The sequence below is a fragment of the Cryptomeria japonica genome, chromosome 6 (genome assembly GCF_030272615.1).
Source record: "Cryptomeria japonica chromosome 6, Sugi_1.0, whole genome shotgun sequence".
Lineage (NCBI taxonomy): Eukaryota > Viridiplantae > Streptophyta > Pinopsida > Cupressales > Cupressaceae > Cryptomeria > Cryptomeria japonica.
This window is the reverse complement of record NC_081410.1, coordinates 625581265-625601460: the sequence shown is the minus strand read 5'-3', so window position 1 is coordinate 625601460 and position 20196 is coordinate 625581265. Positions and strand designations below refer to the sequence as shown.

Genomic DNA, 20196 nt, shown 5'->3' with positions numbered 1-20196 from the left:
ATTCACCTCTCCCCCCAAACACCTGCACCCCCACCCCACCTCTGAGTATAGCTGAGCTCTCTTCAAACAAATACTAACATAAAAGGTTGAATGGAGAAAATTATAAATGTATGCATACTAAATCCAAATTACCTGAAGTGCAGAAACTTCAGATGGGAAACCATAAACAAAAAGAATCATTTCCCAAGGCCGTTTCTTTTTGGTTCGATCTGCTCCACGCTTTATTTCACCATTGTGCTGTCTTAATCGGCGCTGTGGATCAGATGTATACCTATTTCCATACAAGAAAAGCATATAAGATGGCAATATTTGTTTTAAATATTAAAAAAGTATATTCATTTTTGTAAAATGATAGAACATAATTACAACTTTATTGACATAAAAAAAATGATATTTTAATGGGGAACAACATGATTTATGTGATGTCCCCATCCTAGGAGCGCATGAGCAACTTCGTGATGTCTCTAGGAAGAGATGAAGTTGTGACAGAAACAGCACCCATATTTGCATTACTCTGATAATGTCTTGTTCACCGTAGGCATGATCACCATTGATCAGTTCAGATCAGAACTGTTATTAAGTTACAGGTGGTAACATCCTTGATCATGGTAGAAGGACACAGAGGGTGTCATATCTTCGATCAGAACCGGAAGACACTGAGAGCTAATAAATCACCACCAAAGATTCATCCGATGAAAACCGTCACATACACGACTGGAGGAAGTCTGCTAAGCGTCAATTGTCATACATATGTGAAGATCCAGATATCAGGTCAGCATTTATAAGGGACAGTGATCTTGGACGGATACATTGTAATCGCCCGAAGATCAATCAACATGGCACGATAGAAGGTTAACAACAATCCTAGCAACCCGTATACACTATCTAACCGACAAATAAACTCACCAATATAATGCAGCGTAATTATTGCTAAACATAAACTTGTTATGAAGAAACATGAGGTTAATGAAGGAAATGCGATTACCAAAGGACATGTCACATTCCAGTCAATGATTGCAACAGTCCGACAACAACTATATATAATGAGAACCGATTAGGGAGGGGAGGATATATGCAAAAGAAAGAAGAAAAACAAGACCCAGATTATTCCCAAGCAGAAGAAGAAGTCAGATTTAGGAAGATCAATAGCAGAATAACACCCATTCTTTGTTTACGTATTCTATGTTTCAAGGACATAATTCAGTCTCAGGACATACTGTATATATCAGAGAACTAGCCTATCCTCTGTATTAGCATACTGTGGATTAAGGATATATTCGCAATCCTAGACATAAATATATATAAATATCAAGAGATTAACCTACCCCTGCATAAATATCCTGTGTGAGAGAGATACAATGTCTGACTCAGAATAGTAATATATCTCAAAGAATTATCCTCTTTATTGAACATACATTCGATATATCAGAGATTCATTTTTAGTTTTGGGACATTAATGTGTAACAGGGGACTGCCTGATTCATTTGTATACCTACATTAAGTATATTTATTCTCTGAAATTCTCATAAATAACTCATACTAGGATCCATAACATTCCATTCTGGAACTCTTTCCTTCTCCATTTAACTGTCATTAATCAATCAAGGAAGGGAGTTTCTACTAGGGACATTACAATTTAGCTCTGTCTATGAATGACATTACCAAAGTATGTATCCTTGTGAACCTTCAAACTATGTAGGACACTATTGGCAAGCATGGAACTAAAAAACAAAATGGGACAAGCCGTAGTTATCACAGGTCTCAAGAAGTACATGTGGTAGCATCTAGCAATATGCAATAGCTTTTGACAGTGTATAAGGTGCAAAGACAAACAAAGGGACATGTTCCCACATCTTTATAAGCTATATTAGTATCCAGCTCTACAACACAAAGATAGGAAGATAATAAAAGGTAGATAAAGATGAGAATATATTGTAGGGATAAAATATATGTCACTTAAACATATGTGATGGAAATATCTATCCTTGTGTATGAATGCACACTGTATGCAAGAAGTTTACGATATGAATATATGAATGGAGCAATCTTTTGATATGTGAACATGTATGATCTTTCTTCTACGTATACATTATGTTGCTGCAACTATTCTAGTTTCATGCTTATTGTATCAACCTAGGATTAATTTTCAGGCATAATTTATCAAGACCTTGGATCTTTATTTATTATCAATATTTGGTTCCGTTGGTGGGACCCTAGTTTGTTGGTGCATATGAAGAAAACTGTGAAAATGAGAGAAGTTTGCAATAAGGAATATTGTAAGATAAAGAAGTATTATTGGCAAATATGATTGTAAGAGTGTGGGTAGTACATACTAGATGCTAACCCTTGGTGAGGGGTTAGACACTTGGGGATTGATGATGGAATGGGAGGAGATTTGAACAGATGTGACCATTATGACAAATTGATGTAGGAGCATCCAGATCCATGAGAAATCCTACATCAACCAAAACTATTTCCTTGCTTTCCCTTTTGTCAGTCTTCTTTGTTTTTGCTTGCAGGAGTTGATGATCAATTTCCGGAGAATTCCCATTGATTAATGTCTTGAAAGGGGAGAGAGAGCACCCCTGAATGACCTCTGAGAATCAATATGCACTATCAGTTTACTATGTTTCTTTAAATCAAATGTTCAACAACTTGATATTAGCACATACTACTATGCCTTAATGCAGAAATAGACAGATGATTTCCCATTACATTAACACTTCAAAGTATGAAAGAAGAAACAGACAGAAAAAAGAAACACCAATATAGGTGGGGAAAACCCTTTCAAGTGAAAAACCCCACACTCCAAAGCATCAAACCAATCTATTAATCTACAAAAAACAAGTTGCAATACACTTGCAGGATCACAGCCTTAACATGGAGATTTACATCTTGCTCTTCTTTGGAGGAAATTTGGCAGCATAACCCCTCTAATGAACAACTCTCCTCACAACTCAAGAAAACTCCTTGTATTTATAGAGCTTACAATGCATAATCAGAATTTTCTAAATTCAATGCCCAAGCATAAATATGCAACATGGAAGGCACCAAAAACACCAAACATGCAAAATGGTAACTTTCCAAATGTCATCACATGCAAACATGCAACTGCCAATTATTACCAAACTTACATATGCAACCTATACCTACCAAAAGGTAACTGCACTTCCAAAGATGCCCACATTCTATGCAATCTTAACTTGAAATAGAGACAGCCTTTATGCACAACTCCAACAACTTCCAAACTTGACTCCTCATCTGAAATAGAATTTTCCAATAGTAACTGACAATCCACTATGACTCCAATTAACTCATAAAAGTGGGATGCCTACCTCCTAAAAAATAGGAGCCATGTCACCCATGTCACTCCACACGTATGAAGACAATCAAGTTGCCACAGCTACAAATGACATCAACGAATGCACATAAATTAATTACATAGGCACATTATCAACATAATATCAACCTTAATAATAAATTATGCTGGAATTGATCCCTCAACCCCACACCTCCTCAAGATCACCTACAATCAAACACTTGTCACGAAACAAGAGAGAAGCAAAGATCTATGGAGGCCAAAAGGCAATCGATTCAGGAAGATGAATCATATTGATTATCTAATCACTAAATAATAATAATGTTACAAAGAATGCTTATAAAGAAAACCTATAAGATAAATAAAGCAACTTGTTGATGTGTTTTTTAGGCAAATGCAAACACAGAATAAAATACCCAAAAGTATCCTATCCTCTCTTGAATAAAGTCTCTCAAATGCTGAAGATTAGCTTAAGGATCACTTGAGAAGACTCCAAGGTTCATGAATGTAGGGTCAGTACGTGTGAATAAGCTTTGTTGGTCGTTGTGAATGCTGTTTCATCAAGGGGCATTTTTGGTTACGAAAGATTTCATGAAGTACTCTGTGAATTATATGCGGTGAAGTTCCTTCCTAGCACTATTGAATGTTTGTTAAAAAATGGCAAAGGATAAGGGTTTAGAGAGGTTCTAAGCTATCCTAATAATGAATGGATGAAGAACGACACAAATGAAACTCTACTAGTCTTAGCATCACCATACAAGAACAACTCCACTAGAACTAGTGCAATCTTCTAAGGATTTTTGGAGGTTTTCAAGTCATTACTAAGCATAGACACCATTACTTGAATGCATATCAATGGTTGAGCAATAATCGAACTTAAGCAATTTCAAAGATTCCAGTTGACCACACAAGGTGCACTTACAATCAGCAAGAGACTAGTGGTATGGATAATGAGTTTCACAATACATCAAGTACAACATTCCAGCATTCAGTCTAAATACTTAACTAAAATCAAAGATTGACTTGAGAAGATAAAGAACCATGTAATAGGCTTCAAAGATTGAATAGAAACACCATAACTTCAATGTTTTATTAATCCAATAGCTAAACAACAACAATTCTTCAAGTCCTTCTCTTATCACTCTTGACTTCTAATCAAAATCTCTATTTCTCTATTCACTATTCTAGCACAACTATTAACCTTTACAAATGAAATGAGTGGAGTTTATATAGGACTCCCAAATACAATGAAGGGCCAAGATCGAATGAAGATCAAGGGCCAAGATTTTGCCGCCTAAACCCTAATTAGGGTTTGATACAAATGAAACCCTATCTAGATAATCATTATCATGAAACAACCAATGAGAAAATAGCATGTGCTGACATGAAAATCAAGGAAGCATCCTCCAATGAGAAAATAACATGTGTCGACACGGAAATCAAGGAAGCATCCTCCAATGAGAAAATGAACTGCCAAGTAGGATCATAACAAACTGTCTTCTAGAATCTTGTTTCCTTTCTCACATTCCTTTTTGGCATATTTAATGAATCTGGTCACTATACCATCTATCTTTGTCATCGGGATCTCAGGTAGAGACTTCAGCTGCTCTTCCATGTGCATGACTTCTTTGAAAGCTTTGACGATGGCATTATCCCATTCAGGTTCGAGTTCTTGAGTTTTACTTGCTAAAACCTCAAACTCAAGCATATCATTCAACTGTTCCCTGGTGATCATTCTATCAGTCCCATGGAAGAGGACACTTATCCTTTCCTCTAACTCTCTAGCTTCTATGATCGTTCCTGGATCAATCTTTCTGTCTAAAACAATTTGTGCTACTTCCACTATCTTATCATGAATTTGATGCATATCATCTTCAACTTGACTGCATCCTTTTCCAATTTCCTCAAAAATGACTCTCTTTGTTCGAAGTAGACTGCTCCATCGTAGAAAGCTAGGTGTAGATCCCTCTCTTGTTATCTTCTCTCTTGTCAAAACTTCTCGAGATGTTTTCCTTATTACTTGAAGCACTGGAATGATGGCATCTCTAGCATGAGCAAATGCTCCAAAGGCTTCTATGAGGACATGAGTTCTCCTAAGAACCTTTATGACTATATCTAGCGTCTTCATTGTGTCCTTCATGAACTTGCTAACTGTGGTGTATGCGTCCTCTATCCATGTATCTATCAACTATGCTGAATTTCTCATCTTCTCCTTATGATCAATTGGTTCTAGAGGAAGCAAAGGTGGCAGTGTGGCTGCTGGACTTTGATGTATCAATGGTTGCTGAAATTATTGGACATAATTTCTCCATGCACTTATCTCCTTTTCTAATCTTCTATTCTTTTCTATTTCAGCTCTCAACATATCATTAATTGCTTTCAATGAATCAATTGCATCACCTATAGCTTGCTCGGAGGTGAGTGGGCCCAAATCAATAGTCTCCATATCATACTCATCTGTTGTGATCTCTGTAAATGTATTTCAATTTTCAATTCAAGGTGCAAGTTATATTCAAGGTTATTTTTCTTTTCAAGTATATGTTAATTCACAATATAATAAATCTGATTATTATCTGGTATGTTGCAGATGGAGAAGGAGCATTTATCAATTTCGCTATTCTTCTCACAATCACCGATCGATATATATATATATATATATATATATATATGCCAATTGGTAATGCATTAGTAGCTTCTGCAAGATAAGATTTTCCTAACTAGTTAATCTCCTCTATTCTGTTTTGGTTTACTCATCTATACTATTAGATTATCTGATTTATGCTTTCCGAACTGAATATGTTTATCAGACTGTAACCTTTGATCTTGATTATGATATTGATATTGGATAAAAATAGATTAGATCGACGACCTGCTTAACACAGTTAAGCGTCGATCTAAATGCTATCGGGATAGTAACCCGATAGCATATTAATGTCGATTCATTTATGAATCGGCATTAATATACTATTGGGGTATTAACCCGATAGCATATAATGCTATTAGTTATTGTTATTTGCCTTGACACCGATTCATTATCGGGTGTGGTTATAATCAATTGTCATTTGCTTTGACACCGATTCATTATCAGGTGTGTTTATATTGATCTGTTAACATATACAAATGGCACCGATTAGTTATCATAAACACCGAAGTAAATCGGTAGAGAGTCACGACCAAGTGACATCTTGGTCGGACATGTCTAAAAGACATGTCCGATCAAGTTGCCACTTGATCGTGGCTGCCTTGCTATATATACATCATTCAAAAGAAAAGGAAGACATTGAAATTGATACATGTTCATCCTTCAAACCTGCAGAAAAGAAAGACGATAATATTATTGTCATAATAATAATACCAAAATTAGAAATACACTATCTAGCATATAACTTGTTTATTAAATTGGAAATTGCAATAACTTTTACACCAATAAGGAGGATCAAGCAATACCTTGATTGGTCATGTCTATTAGACATGACCGATCAAGATATTAATTGATCGCACCTCTTCAACCATAATCGCGTTTAACCGATACCAATCCGTGTGCAGATAATTAACAAGTTTAACTGATACCAATCGGTGTGCATATAATTAACAAGTAAAACCGATACCAATCGGTATTCTGTGCTTTACGATTTGCAACCGATATTAATCAGTAGTTAGGCATTGGTTAAGAACCCAATGTTGATCGGAATTTGCATGCAAGGTTATATATATATAAATCGAAGAATAATCATCAAATAAAGGAATGATAACTGAAGTCTTATCATAGTCTATCGATGAGAGACTTCATTTATCTCTCATTCAATCATTTATCTTACCGAGGCTATCATGTATCAACAATCTCAGCAACCCTTGGAGTAGCTATTTGCAACTTCCTTGATCCCGAATCATCTCTAATCACCTTAGACATTTTCGTAGCTTTCCTCTTCTCAGTGACTTCTCAAGTTTGGCTTAGAAGATTCGCTATATCATATGTTTTCTCTTCCTCAACTGCTATCACTTCTTGAGCTAGTCTTTCTTTTAGCCATTCCGGAATAGAGGATCTTCCTTCTTGAATTTGTGCTTCTTCATGCATCTGCTGATCTCTAGGTGGTGAGGTAGTCTCATCATTATCCTCTTCTTCGCCTCAAATCCTCTTCTTTGCCTCCTTCAATCTCTTGAATGAGATGGGTGAGATCTTCTTGTCCTTGAGACAATTTCTCCTTGCCTTTATCATTGTGAACTGTAGGTTCCGCTGATTCATTAGCTCCTTGACTCAACTCTTTTTCTATCATTTGTTCTTCATGTCTGGAGGAAGGTTGACTTGTACTTAATTTATGCTTCTTTCTTGAGGGCTCCTTTTCTCCACGATCATCCTTTCTCTTAGAACCTCTTGAGTGAGATGGTTGAGGAGCACTCCCACTTGCGCTCGTCTCATTTTCATCATCTGCTCTTTCTTCTGAGTGGAATGTTAGTGCTATATTTTGTTCTTTCAACTTCTGGTGCTGTATGTCTATCCATATGCGGATGTATTCTAAAATTGGTTTCATCAATTCTTTCAAGTCATCAACCTCTATGTCGACCCACTTGATTTTAATCTCTTTGTCTTCTTTGGCGTAGGCTGCTTGGAGATATTTGCCACTATCTTGAACTTGATCGGCAACATGAAACAACTTGCATTTCCTGATGAGAAGTCTAGAGATAGCCTAGAATACATCTTCTTCTTCACTTCCACATCATTTTTAACGTTCATCCAATAGTCCTCAAGCTGCCACTGGTGTCCATATTTCTTTCCCAGAACTGCTTTTACATTATCATATGGGTCGAAACAATCTCTAGGCGTAAATAGCTTGAGTGAATGGAATACCAATTCTCTCTCGACATCTTCTACTGCATGAATGGATGGGCATACTTTAATAGAATCTCCAAGTGTGATAGGGAAAGAAACACGGGCTCCACGCTTATGCCTATATGCTTTGACATAAGCTATCAATTGTCTCACCACCTCAAGTAACACCACTCTATTTGTTGGGTAGCGCAGCAACATGTAGGGAGGAGAAGGACATCCTTGAACTCTGATATGTGAATCTCGGAAACTGGATGAACCATGCACCATGTTCTTCTACCAATGCTTGTGCTTCTAGAGAGAGTCTTCATTGCAATCCACCTCGAAGTGTCCTCGTGATATGCATAGTGAATGCATCATTCACCCTCCTCTAGTGTTGTTTTGGTGGATGCTTAAGCTGTGGATAACAATCATATACCTTAATCTCTCTAGGTCTCCTTCCAACTACACCTGTGTACATAAGTCCTGGATATTCATAATTTCTTGCAATGGAGTATATGACGTAGGAGCTCATATTAAATGTTCTGGTGCGTATCAGCCTCCTTAACTGTAGATCAATTGATGAGCCTCGCCCAATTGATTGCATTCTTTCCATGAGTAACAGTCTCAATGAAGTAGAACATCCAGTCCTCAAGGTATGAAGCCTCAGGTGCACCAACTAATTGATGGAGTAAGGTGATGAAGTTTCTGAATTCATCATTGAAGTCTATCCTATGTAGTCTATCAAGCCATGTGCTCCTACCACCTCTACTCTTCTTCAACCAAAACTTGTCAATGATCTTCGCACAAGCATCTGGATCATCATCATAGGCGGACTTAGCTCCTTCCATGCTTATGTAGACCATGTCCTTAGGCTTGGGTAGGTGAAATGTTTCGTTGATTGCTGTCTCCGAGAGATATGCGAGCACTGTTCCATCCTTCGCCACAATTCTTCTTGAGGTAGAGTCATGGTGTTAAGCACATTCCACAATCAGCTCGTAGCATTGCACTACGGGAGGAAAACCAGCTGCATTTATGATCCTACTTTCAATCATCTTCTTGGCTGTAGCAGTAGGTTCACTTGCGTATGATGGGTGTCGGAACTTCTTGGTGTCGAACTTCCTGAGATTGGTGTCTCCTACTTTGCTCCAATGCAAAGTGATCTTTCTTTCGAATGCACCACTCTTTGAGTCTTCTTTAATGATCACCTGGCAGGAGAGGGTCGTGTTTGGTTTATGAGCCGCCATCTTTCACCTATGAGAGATATGCAAGTTAGAGTAGTGGTCAAATATTGATGTACTAAAGCCTATTTACTCAAGTATGAAATGAATCATGCATCTAAATAAATGTGAGATCAGTTGCTAAATAAGACTGATTTGCTTCTTTAGATGAATTAGGGAGGGTCTAATTCGCCTTAACTAAATCACTATTAGACCCAAATCAGACATGTTCCTGACTTTATATCAGTCCAAATGATGCACTTACTTCTGATTTCTGAAATTTAACTTCAAAATCTAATCAATGATATGAATGTTGATGTTCAAAGATTCATTCTCTTTCAAATTCGCCTTGATTCCTTGCTATTGGAGAATTAAATTTGCTCTTCAATTCTGCTAAAATTCGCCCTTGTAATGATGAAATCACTGTTCTCTCTAGGGTGAATTCGCTGTAGAAGATGATTAATTCGCCCTCTTACTGCTAAAATTCGCCAATCTGTTCTTAAAGTTTGCTAATTAGAGAGATAAACTTGTTTTGATTGATGTTGAAATGATTGTTTTGACCTTTCTCATATAGGCGACTTAGGGTAAAGGATATGTCTTTTAGGTGCAAGGCCGACTTGTTCTAATTAAATTAAACAATAAATTTCAAAGCAGGCCAACTTATCCTTTTGGATTCAAATTTTGACACTTGCTGATGTTTGGTTAGTGTATTAAGAAAATTCGCTCATCTCCCTTGAAACATGAAGTTCGCTCATTTAGCGGAGTTCATGAAGTTCACTCATCTAAGTCAGTATGTGAAGATCGCTCATCCTTTTGAGATCATGAAGTTCGCTCATGTGCATCAATTTCTGAAGTTCGCTCATCTCCCTTGGTTTGTAAAGTTGAAATTAGCTCTTGAAGCTCCCTACATGAAGTTCGCTCATCTCATTGAGTCCATAAAGTTCGCTCATGTAGACTTGATCATGAAGATTGCTGATGTAGCTTTGAAGATGAAGATTGCTCTAAGTGGTGTGCACATGAAGTTTAACATGAAATTCGCTCCTCTTGTCTAATTCATGAAGTTCACTTTTGATCTCTAACTCATGAAGTTCACTTGTCTTCCTTAACTCATGAAGTTCGCTTGTCTTCCTTAACTCATGAAATTCACTCTTGATCTCTAACTCATGAAGTTCGCTCCATATCTCCAAGTCATGAAGTTCACTCCATATCTCCAAGTCATGAAGTTCGCTCCATTTTTTCAAGTCATGAAGTTTGCTCCATATCTCCAAGTCATGAAGTTCACTTCCCTTGTTGAGTTCATGAAAATCGTTTCAAATTGAATCCGTTCAAGGAAAATGCTATCAAACATCCTTCGTTCCTCTTCTTCCAATTTTGCTCATGAAGGCTTGAAGGTGAAATTCTCTCATGTGTGCTCATCCTTGAAGTTCGCTCCACTTCCTCAAGTCATGAAGTTCGCTCCATTTTCTCAACTCATGAAGTTCGCTCCACATGCTCAACTCATGAAGTTCGCTCCATTTGCTCAATTCATGAAATTCGCTCCATTTGCTCAACTCATGAAGTTCGCTCCATTCCCCTTGAAGGTGAAGTTAAGGTTTTGGGAGCTTGGAGAATGAGGTGAATTGAAATTGAATATTGCCTTCTTGTACATCACCTTGATTCATTTTCTCCCTTCAAACTTGCGAGATGAGGTCTCTTGGAAACAACTTTCGACCAAGGGTATTTAAAGTGAGTTTTGCTTCTTCTGAGAAGCAATTTGAGTTTTACCTTGAACTCGAACTCTTGGAGTGTCACTAACTAGCAACTTCTTTAGACTCTTTAGCTGAGCTCCTGATTGACTCACATGACATCTAGAAAACTTACTCATTTCACTTGCGAAAAGGGGAGAGACTAGACTAAGAGGCTAGGACTTGAAAAAAAAGGGAGGTCCCCATCTTGATGAGGCGATGTGAGAAGTAGTCACAACACAACCCTAGAGAAACCTTGGCTGAGGATAACACTAGATCATGACACGTGTCCTCATCACATGACTCAACACTAGGAAATCAAAGATTGAACAACTTATTCCTAACACACCATAAAGAAGAACCAAATCGGTGCTCACATTTCAAATTTGGGGAAGGTATGAGCAAAATTGAGGAAGTTATGCAATTGCAAAACTTTTGCTTCTTATTAAATATTGCAAAACTTTCCTAGTGTCCAGAATCACATTTTGGATTTGGGAAAGATCCAAGCAAAATTGAGGAAGTTATGTAATTGCTAAACTTTTGCCAATTATTGGATATTGCGAGACTTTCCTAGTGTCTAGGATGTCACATTTCAAATTTGAGGAAGATCCAAGCAAAATTGAAGAAGTTATGCAATTGAAAACATTTTGCCTGTTATTAGATATTGCAAAACTTTCCTAATGACCTGGATGTCACATTTCAAATTTAGTGAAGATTTGAGAAAACTTGAAAAGGTTATGTAATTGTGGAACTTTTGCTTGTACCAGATATTGGGAAATTTCTTATGCATTATGATATATGTAATGTCCCTAGATTGAAATAGAAAATAAGTGTAAATAATAATAATAAAATTAAAATTCAAAAGAATAAAAATAAAATTTAAGTTAAAATGTAAAAGAATATAATTAAATTTAATTAAGTTAATGAATAGTCAAAAGACATGGAATGAAAAGTTGTGACTCCCTCAAACATGAGATATAAAAGGGAGAAGAAAACCTCATTTGGGAGGGGGATAATTTGGGAATCAGAAGTGCAGATCTGATTTAAGTAAGAAGTGCAGATCTGACTGTGAAAGGTTGTGTGCCTTTCAAAGGGCAGAAATAATGAAGAGTTGCACTCTTTCAAAGGGTGTGTCTCTTGCCAAAGGGCACACATGATGAAGAGATGTGACCTCTCCCTCACATTGCGAGATATAAAGGAAAGGAAAATAAGAAGCATACACAAAAGAGATTATCGAATCAGAATATCATCAAGCATTCAATCAGACAAAAGGATCAAAAGAGGGGAAAATTCTGAGAAAGGGAAAATAACGAGGAAACTCCAATCTGAAAACAGTTTGAACCATAAAAAGATTTTAGTTTGAATCATAGCAGAAAGCAGAAAGCAATCTACAGCAGATCAAAGGCCACACTTATACCGGCAACCAAGTATCAACATGAATTATATTAGTTAAGTCTGCAGAAGCAAGGACTAAGGTATAAACTAACCTCATGTGACAAGGTGTTTAAAACAAATCTGCAAATAAATATATATCTGGATATGTTTGTAAATATAGTAGCAATATTTATATAGAATTAGTCCATGTAAGATGGATGCACTTGAAGAAGTGGTCCAATCTGTTTGTTGCATCTTGTGGGAAGAGGATAGAAGTGTAATCCAGTGGTGACGAGGGGCTCACAAGTAGTCATAAGAACCCTTGGAGTAAAGGAACCAGTTAGACTCTCTACGCCAGACTCACAAGATGATGTGTGTATAGGTAATGGGCTTGAAGGGACAGCAACATGGGCTGCCAAGTCTAGCGAGGAGGTTGGAAGCAAACATCCTTGGACTTGGTAGACAACGGACCCAAGCAACCCTTTCATGTTTCATATACCCACTCTTTCTGTTGTTACATTAGAGTACTTTATACTCTTTCTGTTCTTACATTAGAGTAGATTATAATAGATTAAGAATAAGGGAATAGTATGCCAACCCCGAGTGTGGGCCAAGAGGCCAAGTTGACGAGGTCCTTGGTGCTCCTGGGCTTGTTGGAGAGAGAGACTCAAGGCACCTTGTATGATTCTCTTTGAGCTCCATAATGGGAACTGGTGTAGGGAGGAAAAGGGTTGTTGGATCCTTCATATAACTGTGCAATATATAAGAATGTTGAATATATAATCTATTAAAGCATAGTGGAAATGTTGACTAAACTGTTGTGCAGATCCCAGACCAAGCTTAGTTGACAATAGTATCCCTCTATTGTGTTTATTATGCACTAAAATTGTGATTCTAGGTCAGAATATAAGAGGGTCCCATTAGGGGACATTACAATATATCCTGTTTACCCCTGATTTTCCACCAAAATGACAAAAGGAGGAAAAACCAACAATATGATGGTTATAATGGCCTAAAAAGTGGGTCAAGAACGCGAGTAAGTGCCCAACACATGTCCTATCATGCCAGAATGTGGGGTGGTTGTGCCATATCCCCCGTGCTTTCTATTTAAGTGAAGTTCTCTTCATTTTTTGAGTCTTTTGGAGAGAGCTGTCAAAATTGAATGTTTAAATGTTGTACAGCTTGAGAGCCAAGACATTTATGAAGGCATGTCAGAATAGGGAGCTTTAATATCATTGTATCATTCTTTAACTCTTGTTGTAACAAGTTTATTGCATGCTAACAAGAGAATACTTCATCATTATGTTTTTTTAGTTCAATTTTGTTGCATGCTTCAGTAGTCAGTCAAACTTCCTAGACTTGAACGTGCATTAAGTGGTATCAGAGCAGGTTGAATTTTGAAGAATATGGAAGGTTGAGTTAAAACTCCTAAAGAGATTGTAGGGAATGTGAAGAGTGAACTTGAACTGTAGAGGATCTTAGGAAACATGGCACAGATTGGAAGAGGTAGAAGGGCATCCCCACGATCTAGAGACATGGCACTTGTGGAATGTTGAGGGGAATCACAACAAGATTGGATGCTATGGAAAGTACACAACGTAGAAGAGTACCTATAGAATGCAGAAGAAGAAAAAGGAGGAGATGATCAAGAACGAAGGTTTTTAAGCACAAAGTCTAGAATTGCTAGCAAACCCTGTGTAGTTCCACCACTTCACAGTGATAATTTGAATCTAGAGGAGTTGATAGACTAGGTTTTAAAAATCGATAAGTATTTCGATTGGAATCCATTAAGGACCTTAAAAGGGTAAGCTTGCAGCTACAAGGTTGAAGGGACATGCATCTCTATGCTGGGGTCATGTGCAAGTTGAAAGATAGAGAAAAGGAAAGGAGAAAATTAAAACCTAGGAGAGGATAGTAATTAAGTTGAAGGCAAAGTTCTTACCAACAAGCCATCAAAACACCATATTTAAGAAGTTGTAGAACCTCAAACAGAAGGAGAAGAGTGTGCAAGAGTATATAGAGGAATTTTACAAACTGAACATAAAACTTGGACACATTAAGGATGACATTGAGAAGGTGGACTTATATCTTTTAATATCTTTAATTCAAAAACTTTTCTCACTTGCAAACTGAAAGAGATGCAACCACAAAAGCACTCAACACAAGATGTTTACGTGGAAACCCAATGTGGGAAAACCACGGTGAGAAATGCCGCTAGGATCTACCGTCCTAATCCGACCTCACAATTTAAATGCTTTACAAAATTTAAGGGCTCCAACCCTAAGGAGTCACCAAACCCGTCCCTTTCTCTGAGCACCAACTCATACAATATTCAGGGCACCAACCCTATCAACTTTCAAGAATTTAAACTTCTTCAAGAAAGAATACAATGAAATGATAATCAATTTTGAAATACTAAATCACCAAGTTCATATGTTCATTTATAGAACAATCAGACAGATCAAGATTATATGATATTATTCAAATGACCCAATTCTATCAACAAAAAACTTCTGTATATCTTCCAGAATACCAGCAATGTCTGTGTGTCAGAATGAATCTGCAATCATCTTCACATGAATTTTCTGAACAATATCAGCAAAACTCATAATACTGTAGATTACGTATCTGAGAATATTTATTTTGTGTCTGAAAGTAATATAACTTCTGATAATGACTATTACTTTGTTCCAAAATCTGAAATTTCAAAAATACAATGAAGCGTGCATCTATATCTGAAAGTATAAATGTTTCTGAAAACACTTATTAAGGAATAAACTTCTAAAACAAAGATACTGTTACTGACTTTCAAAACACAGATTTCTGAAAAAGATTTTTACCCAATATCATCCTTGTCACATGATGATATAATACTTGTTCTGACAAAACCTTGTAGGAAGTCTACATCGCCATTTTCTGCACTGATCTTCCTGACATTTCACGTCCTTACATTTCAATCTTCACACTGAAACCTTTTTAGTTCATACGTATATTTTCTCCTTCTCGCCATATGTTAAAAAAACAGTAATGTCCCTTTTTAGCAGACATGGATTTTTGGAGGATTAGCCTATTATATGACCCTCGTAGGCTAATGAGGTTGGTTAGAGGGTCTCCTGAGGATTGCTTCATCTCCAACATTCAGAGATTTATGGATTTGGCCTTCGTTCAATATCATTTCGACTCCGTTTGCCATACTTATAGTAAGTCAGAAGTAATAGAGATATTTTTAGACTATTTTTAGAAAGTGTATTTGGTCACATGGGGAATTATGAGGAGAGAGTACTACTTCAGACGGCACATTAATATGTTGTGTATTTAGGGAGATATTATTAGTATTGTGACCAAATTAATATTAATTCATTAAATGGTTAATTATAAAGTTATAAATTAACTTTATAAAAAAATCACTTAAGTTGAGGGTCTAATCATCATAAAGAGGGGGCCAAATTATATAATTAATTCATGAGCACATTTTCCTAAGTTGGGGGCGGATTATTAAATAAAGTGAAAGATATAATATTTTTAAGAGTATTAAATGTGCTTTATGAAGAAAATCGAACTTTCTTGAAGAAGTATTTATTTGGCATTGGAGTTCGAACTTGGCATTCGATTGGCATTTGTTAAACAACTTGAACTCAATTTGGAAAGCACAGAGACAAGGGTTTCTGAGTTTCAGCAAGATAGGGCATTGGAGAACGAACAAATCTTCAGTGTTACAGCCTTATGAATTGGTGGAATACCCAGTGAGTTTGGCTAAAAGGGTAAGCTTCATCCAAAGGTTTCAATTGTGCATATTGAAGGCCATATTTTCCAGAATTTCAATCAGGTTTGAATCAGTTTAGTGAAGAAGAAGAACAGCAAGGAATTAATATACATTGCCAGTCAAGGGGTTCCTGTATGTCAGCTGCAAATTAGCTCCAGCCTGCTGTAAGTGGTGCCATTCCCTAGGTGGGGCGATTTTGGATTTAGAGCCCACAATAAATTCTGTAAAAAAATCATTGAAAGGGTACTGGGGTGTTTAAAGGACAGACACATCATTAGAGTGCAGTAAGCTCTCCTTCCCAGGCAATTGCAACACTCCCTTTGCTGGCCGTACAGTTGCATTTTGCTGCTGCAACATATCAAGGGCTTCAAGCAACAAAGATATCAATTATCCGGGTATGATTGTAATGTGCGAATATTTTGTAAGGATTAATAAATTTATAATTCTATTACAGCTGTCTTAAGCTGGGAGTTTCAAATCAGCATTCTGATCATTAGTGTTCTTGGTATGCGTGTCAATTGTTCGACAAAATGTCCATTGGCTGTAGGAGTGCATTTTGCTTGTAAAACTCATCTATATGCTGTTGGAAAGTCTAAGGAAAGTACCCCTTGCATTCAGCTTGTTGCTCAGTCATTATAGGGTTAATTTCAAGCATTCAAATTGAATTCCATTTCCATTTAAGCATACAAATCAGACTGAAATCACAGACCAGCAAGCACTGAATGTGTATGAAAAGTGTTTGACAATATCCCTTGAAACTCTCCCAAAACAATCTCCAAAAGGACATTTATAAGAAAGCATATAGTTCGAATTAGTTGGTAGTTACTGGTTATTTTCTTTAACAAAAACTAACCATATTTCAGTTCGAACTACTTAACTAACTTATTTGTTTATAAAACAAAAAAGACTAATCATTTCCAGTTCGAACTACTTGGAAGATCTTTCATAAATTATTTTAACTTAAACAAACTGAAGACAGTTCGAATTTACAACCAACTCCAACTAATTTCACATCACATAAATCGTTCTGCCACCAATGCTATGTGTTTCAAGCAGACACCAAATACTACTCAGAATAATATGTGGTAATTCTGAAACAATTTGAAGCCATAAACTAAACCTGAGCGAACATGAGACAAATGAAGATACTGCTGGAGATACAATTTTACAAACCACATTCTCATTGCTTCTGATAACCAAATCTGAAAATGATTGAAATAAGGTATAGCAAAAAAGACTTCAATTTGATTTATATAAAGTCTGGAGTAGTAAAATATATTTGACATCAATGGCAATTCTGTTATTGGATTTCGCTAACAGATATCTTAGTGTTTGGTAAAACCAAGGAGAAGCATTTGGGGCATATTATGGAAGTGTTTCAAAGATTGAAAGGAAAGAAGCTATTTGTGAATTTGAAGAAGTGCAGTTTTATGAAGAGAGAACTAGTATGCCTAGGCCTTGCAATATCTGAAGAGGGGTTGAAGATGGACCCAAAGAAGGTCAAAGCAATAGTGGATTGGCCTTCACCCAAGAGCATGTTTGAGGTTAGAAGTTTTCATGGCTTGGCAAGCTTCTATGAGAAGTTCATAAGAAATTTCAACGAAATATGTGCACCTATCATGGAGACAATGAAGGGTGGTAGGAAAGAATTTCAGTGGACTGCTGCAGCAGGAAAGAGCTTTCAATTGTTGAAGAAGGAGGTAACAAAACAACCAGTGTTGCCATTGCCAGACTTTGGCAAATTATTTCAAGTGGACTACGATGCCAATGGTAGTGCAATTGAGAGAGTATTAAGTCAAGAAGGAAGACCCGTTGCCTACTTTAGTGAGAAGTTAAATGAAGCAAAGAGGAAATACTCTGTCTATGACCAAGAGTTCTACACTATAGTGCAGGCCTTGAAGAAGTGGAGGCATCATCTGTTGTCTAATGAATTTGTACTGTACACAAACCACCATGCCTTGCAATTTATCAACGAACAAGGTAAGTTGAACCAAAGATATATGAAATTGGTGGAATTCTTGTGAAGCTACTCTTTTGTCTTCAAACATAGAAGTGGTAAGTCAAATAGGGTAGCAGATGCACTTAGTAGAAGAGAATTTTTTATGAATTGAGTTAAGAGTCAATTTTGTTGGCTTTATTGCAATGGAGTTGTATCCACATGAGACAGATTTTAAGGAGACATGGATAGATAGTCAAATTCTAGTAGAAAAGGACAAAACTTCATGGGTGGAGTATTTCATTCAAGATGGCTTGTTGTTCAAGGGACAAAAATTATGTATACCTAGAGGTTCAATGAGGGAACCTGATCAAAGAAAAACAAGTGAATGCTCAAATGGACATTTTGGAATGGATAAGACATTGGCACAATTGAATGAAGGGCATCTTTGGCCTAAAATAAGTGGAGATGTGAAGAGGATGGTACAAGGTTATAAAACTTGTCAACATGCCAAAGGTATAAGACAAGATACTGGGTTATATTGGCCATTGCCTATACCAAAGAGACCACCGGAGCACAAAAACTTGGATTTTCTTTTAGGGTTTCCTCAAACACAAAGAGGTAATGATTCATTTTTTGTTCTAGGGGATATGTTTTCAAATATGGTTCATTTCATACCATGCCAAAAGACTAATGATGCATCCAACATAGCTACATTATTTTTCAAGGAGGTAGTTAGGCTACATAGATTGCCCAAAAGCATTGTCTCAAATAGGGACGCCAAGTTTGTTGGCCATTTTTGGTAAACATTGTGGAAGAAAATGGGCACCGAGGTAGGGTTCGACTCAACCTATACTCCCCATATTGATGGGAAGACAGAAGTTGTGAACAGAGTTTTTGAAACTTATTGAGATGTTTGGTGGGAGACAAACCACAAAATGGGACCTTACCTTTGCTAACGTATTAGCGGCAGGAGACTATTTGATTTATGATCGCCGACCAAGTATCTTTTGTAGGCCGACTTAATTAAGTTGTCTCTCTTCGAAATTGAAGAGTCATCCCCATTGAGATGGAGGACGACTCATATGAAAAGACACAATGCACATATAAAGGGAAAAAGGCAAACCTCATTGTTGGACATCAAATAGACACAAAAATCAGATCGCTCTCCTCCACTCAGCATTCAGACTTCAGCAAGTTCGATACTTACATCAAAGAGGTCAATATATACAGTATAAATTGGCGCTATTGTTATAGTTGCAGATCGGCCTTGTGTTGTGACGTATTCACATATCGCCCCATTGCAAATGGGGACCCCTACTTTTTGCTTTCTGGGGTTTGTTTTCTAGGTCTTTTAGGTTCTTGTCTATTAGCCTTTGGATTGGAGAGTTGTTAGAGGGATCATTAAGATAGCAGGCTCTTCTTGAGCCAGGGTGAGTCAGCAGATGGTCTAGGTCAAGGTTTCTTTAAGGCCTTCCTTAGGTCAAGTTTTGCTTTTGTGTCTGGTCTAAGTTCGAAGAAATCAGTGAAGTTTCCTGAGTCAATATCATCTGTGAGGGTTTAAGATTGATCCAATAGACGAATGATGAAGTCCTAGGCATGATTTGATGTGAAGATGATCTGGGAACGCCTTAGACAAGGCCAGACTTGGTGAGATGATCAGAATAGGTCAAGAAACTTGAGCTAATCAGGAATTTCGCTCCTGACCCTTCCAAAGGGTCCAGAGCAAATTCCTCTATAAGACACTCCACCTTGACCAAGACTATGAGCTAACCCATTCCCAAGCTTGAGTGAAGGAAAAACACTTGTTTGAGTGAAGAAATGTGAAAAATGAAGTCAGGATTACAGCCTAAGGTGAATTTCGCTCTTGACCCTTCCAAAGGGTCCAGAGCGAAATTCTTGTAGACCCTATTTCTTCACAAAATCTTGCAGTAAATGCCAATTTGAGTTTGATGATGATTAAAGAAGTCTTGAGAAGTTATGTCCAAAGCATGAGAAGGAGAAAGGAAGTGAGAAATTAGCTCAAGGAAGAATTTCGCTCTTGACCCTTCCAAAG

General features: G+C 37.1%; 1 protein-coding gene across 1 annotated transcript in view; it reads right to left on the bottom strand.

Moving 5' to 3' along the window:
• The window catches only part of LOC131068695 (uncharacterized), a 58750-nt gene that overhangs the window by 18537 nt on the left and 20017 nt on the right, over nt 1–20196 (bottom strand). The window contains exon 2 of the mRNA XM_058003946.2: nt 133–271. Within this exon, the coding sequence (XP_057859929.2) occupies nt 133–271 (139 nt within the window). The remainder of the gene's footprint in view (nt 1–132; nt 272–20196) is intronic.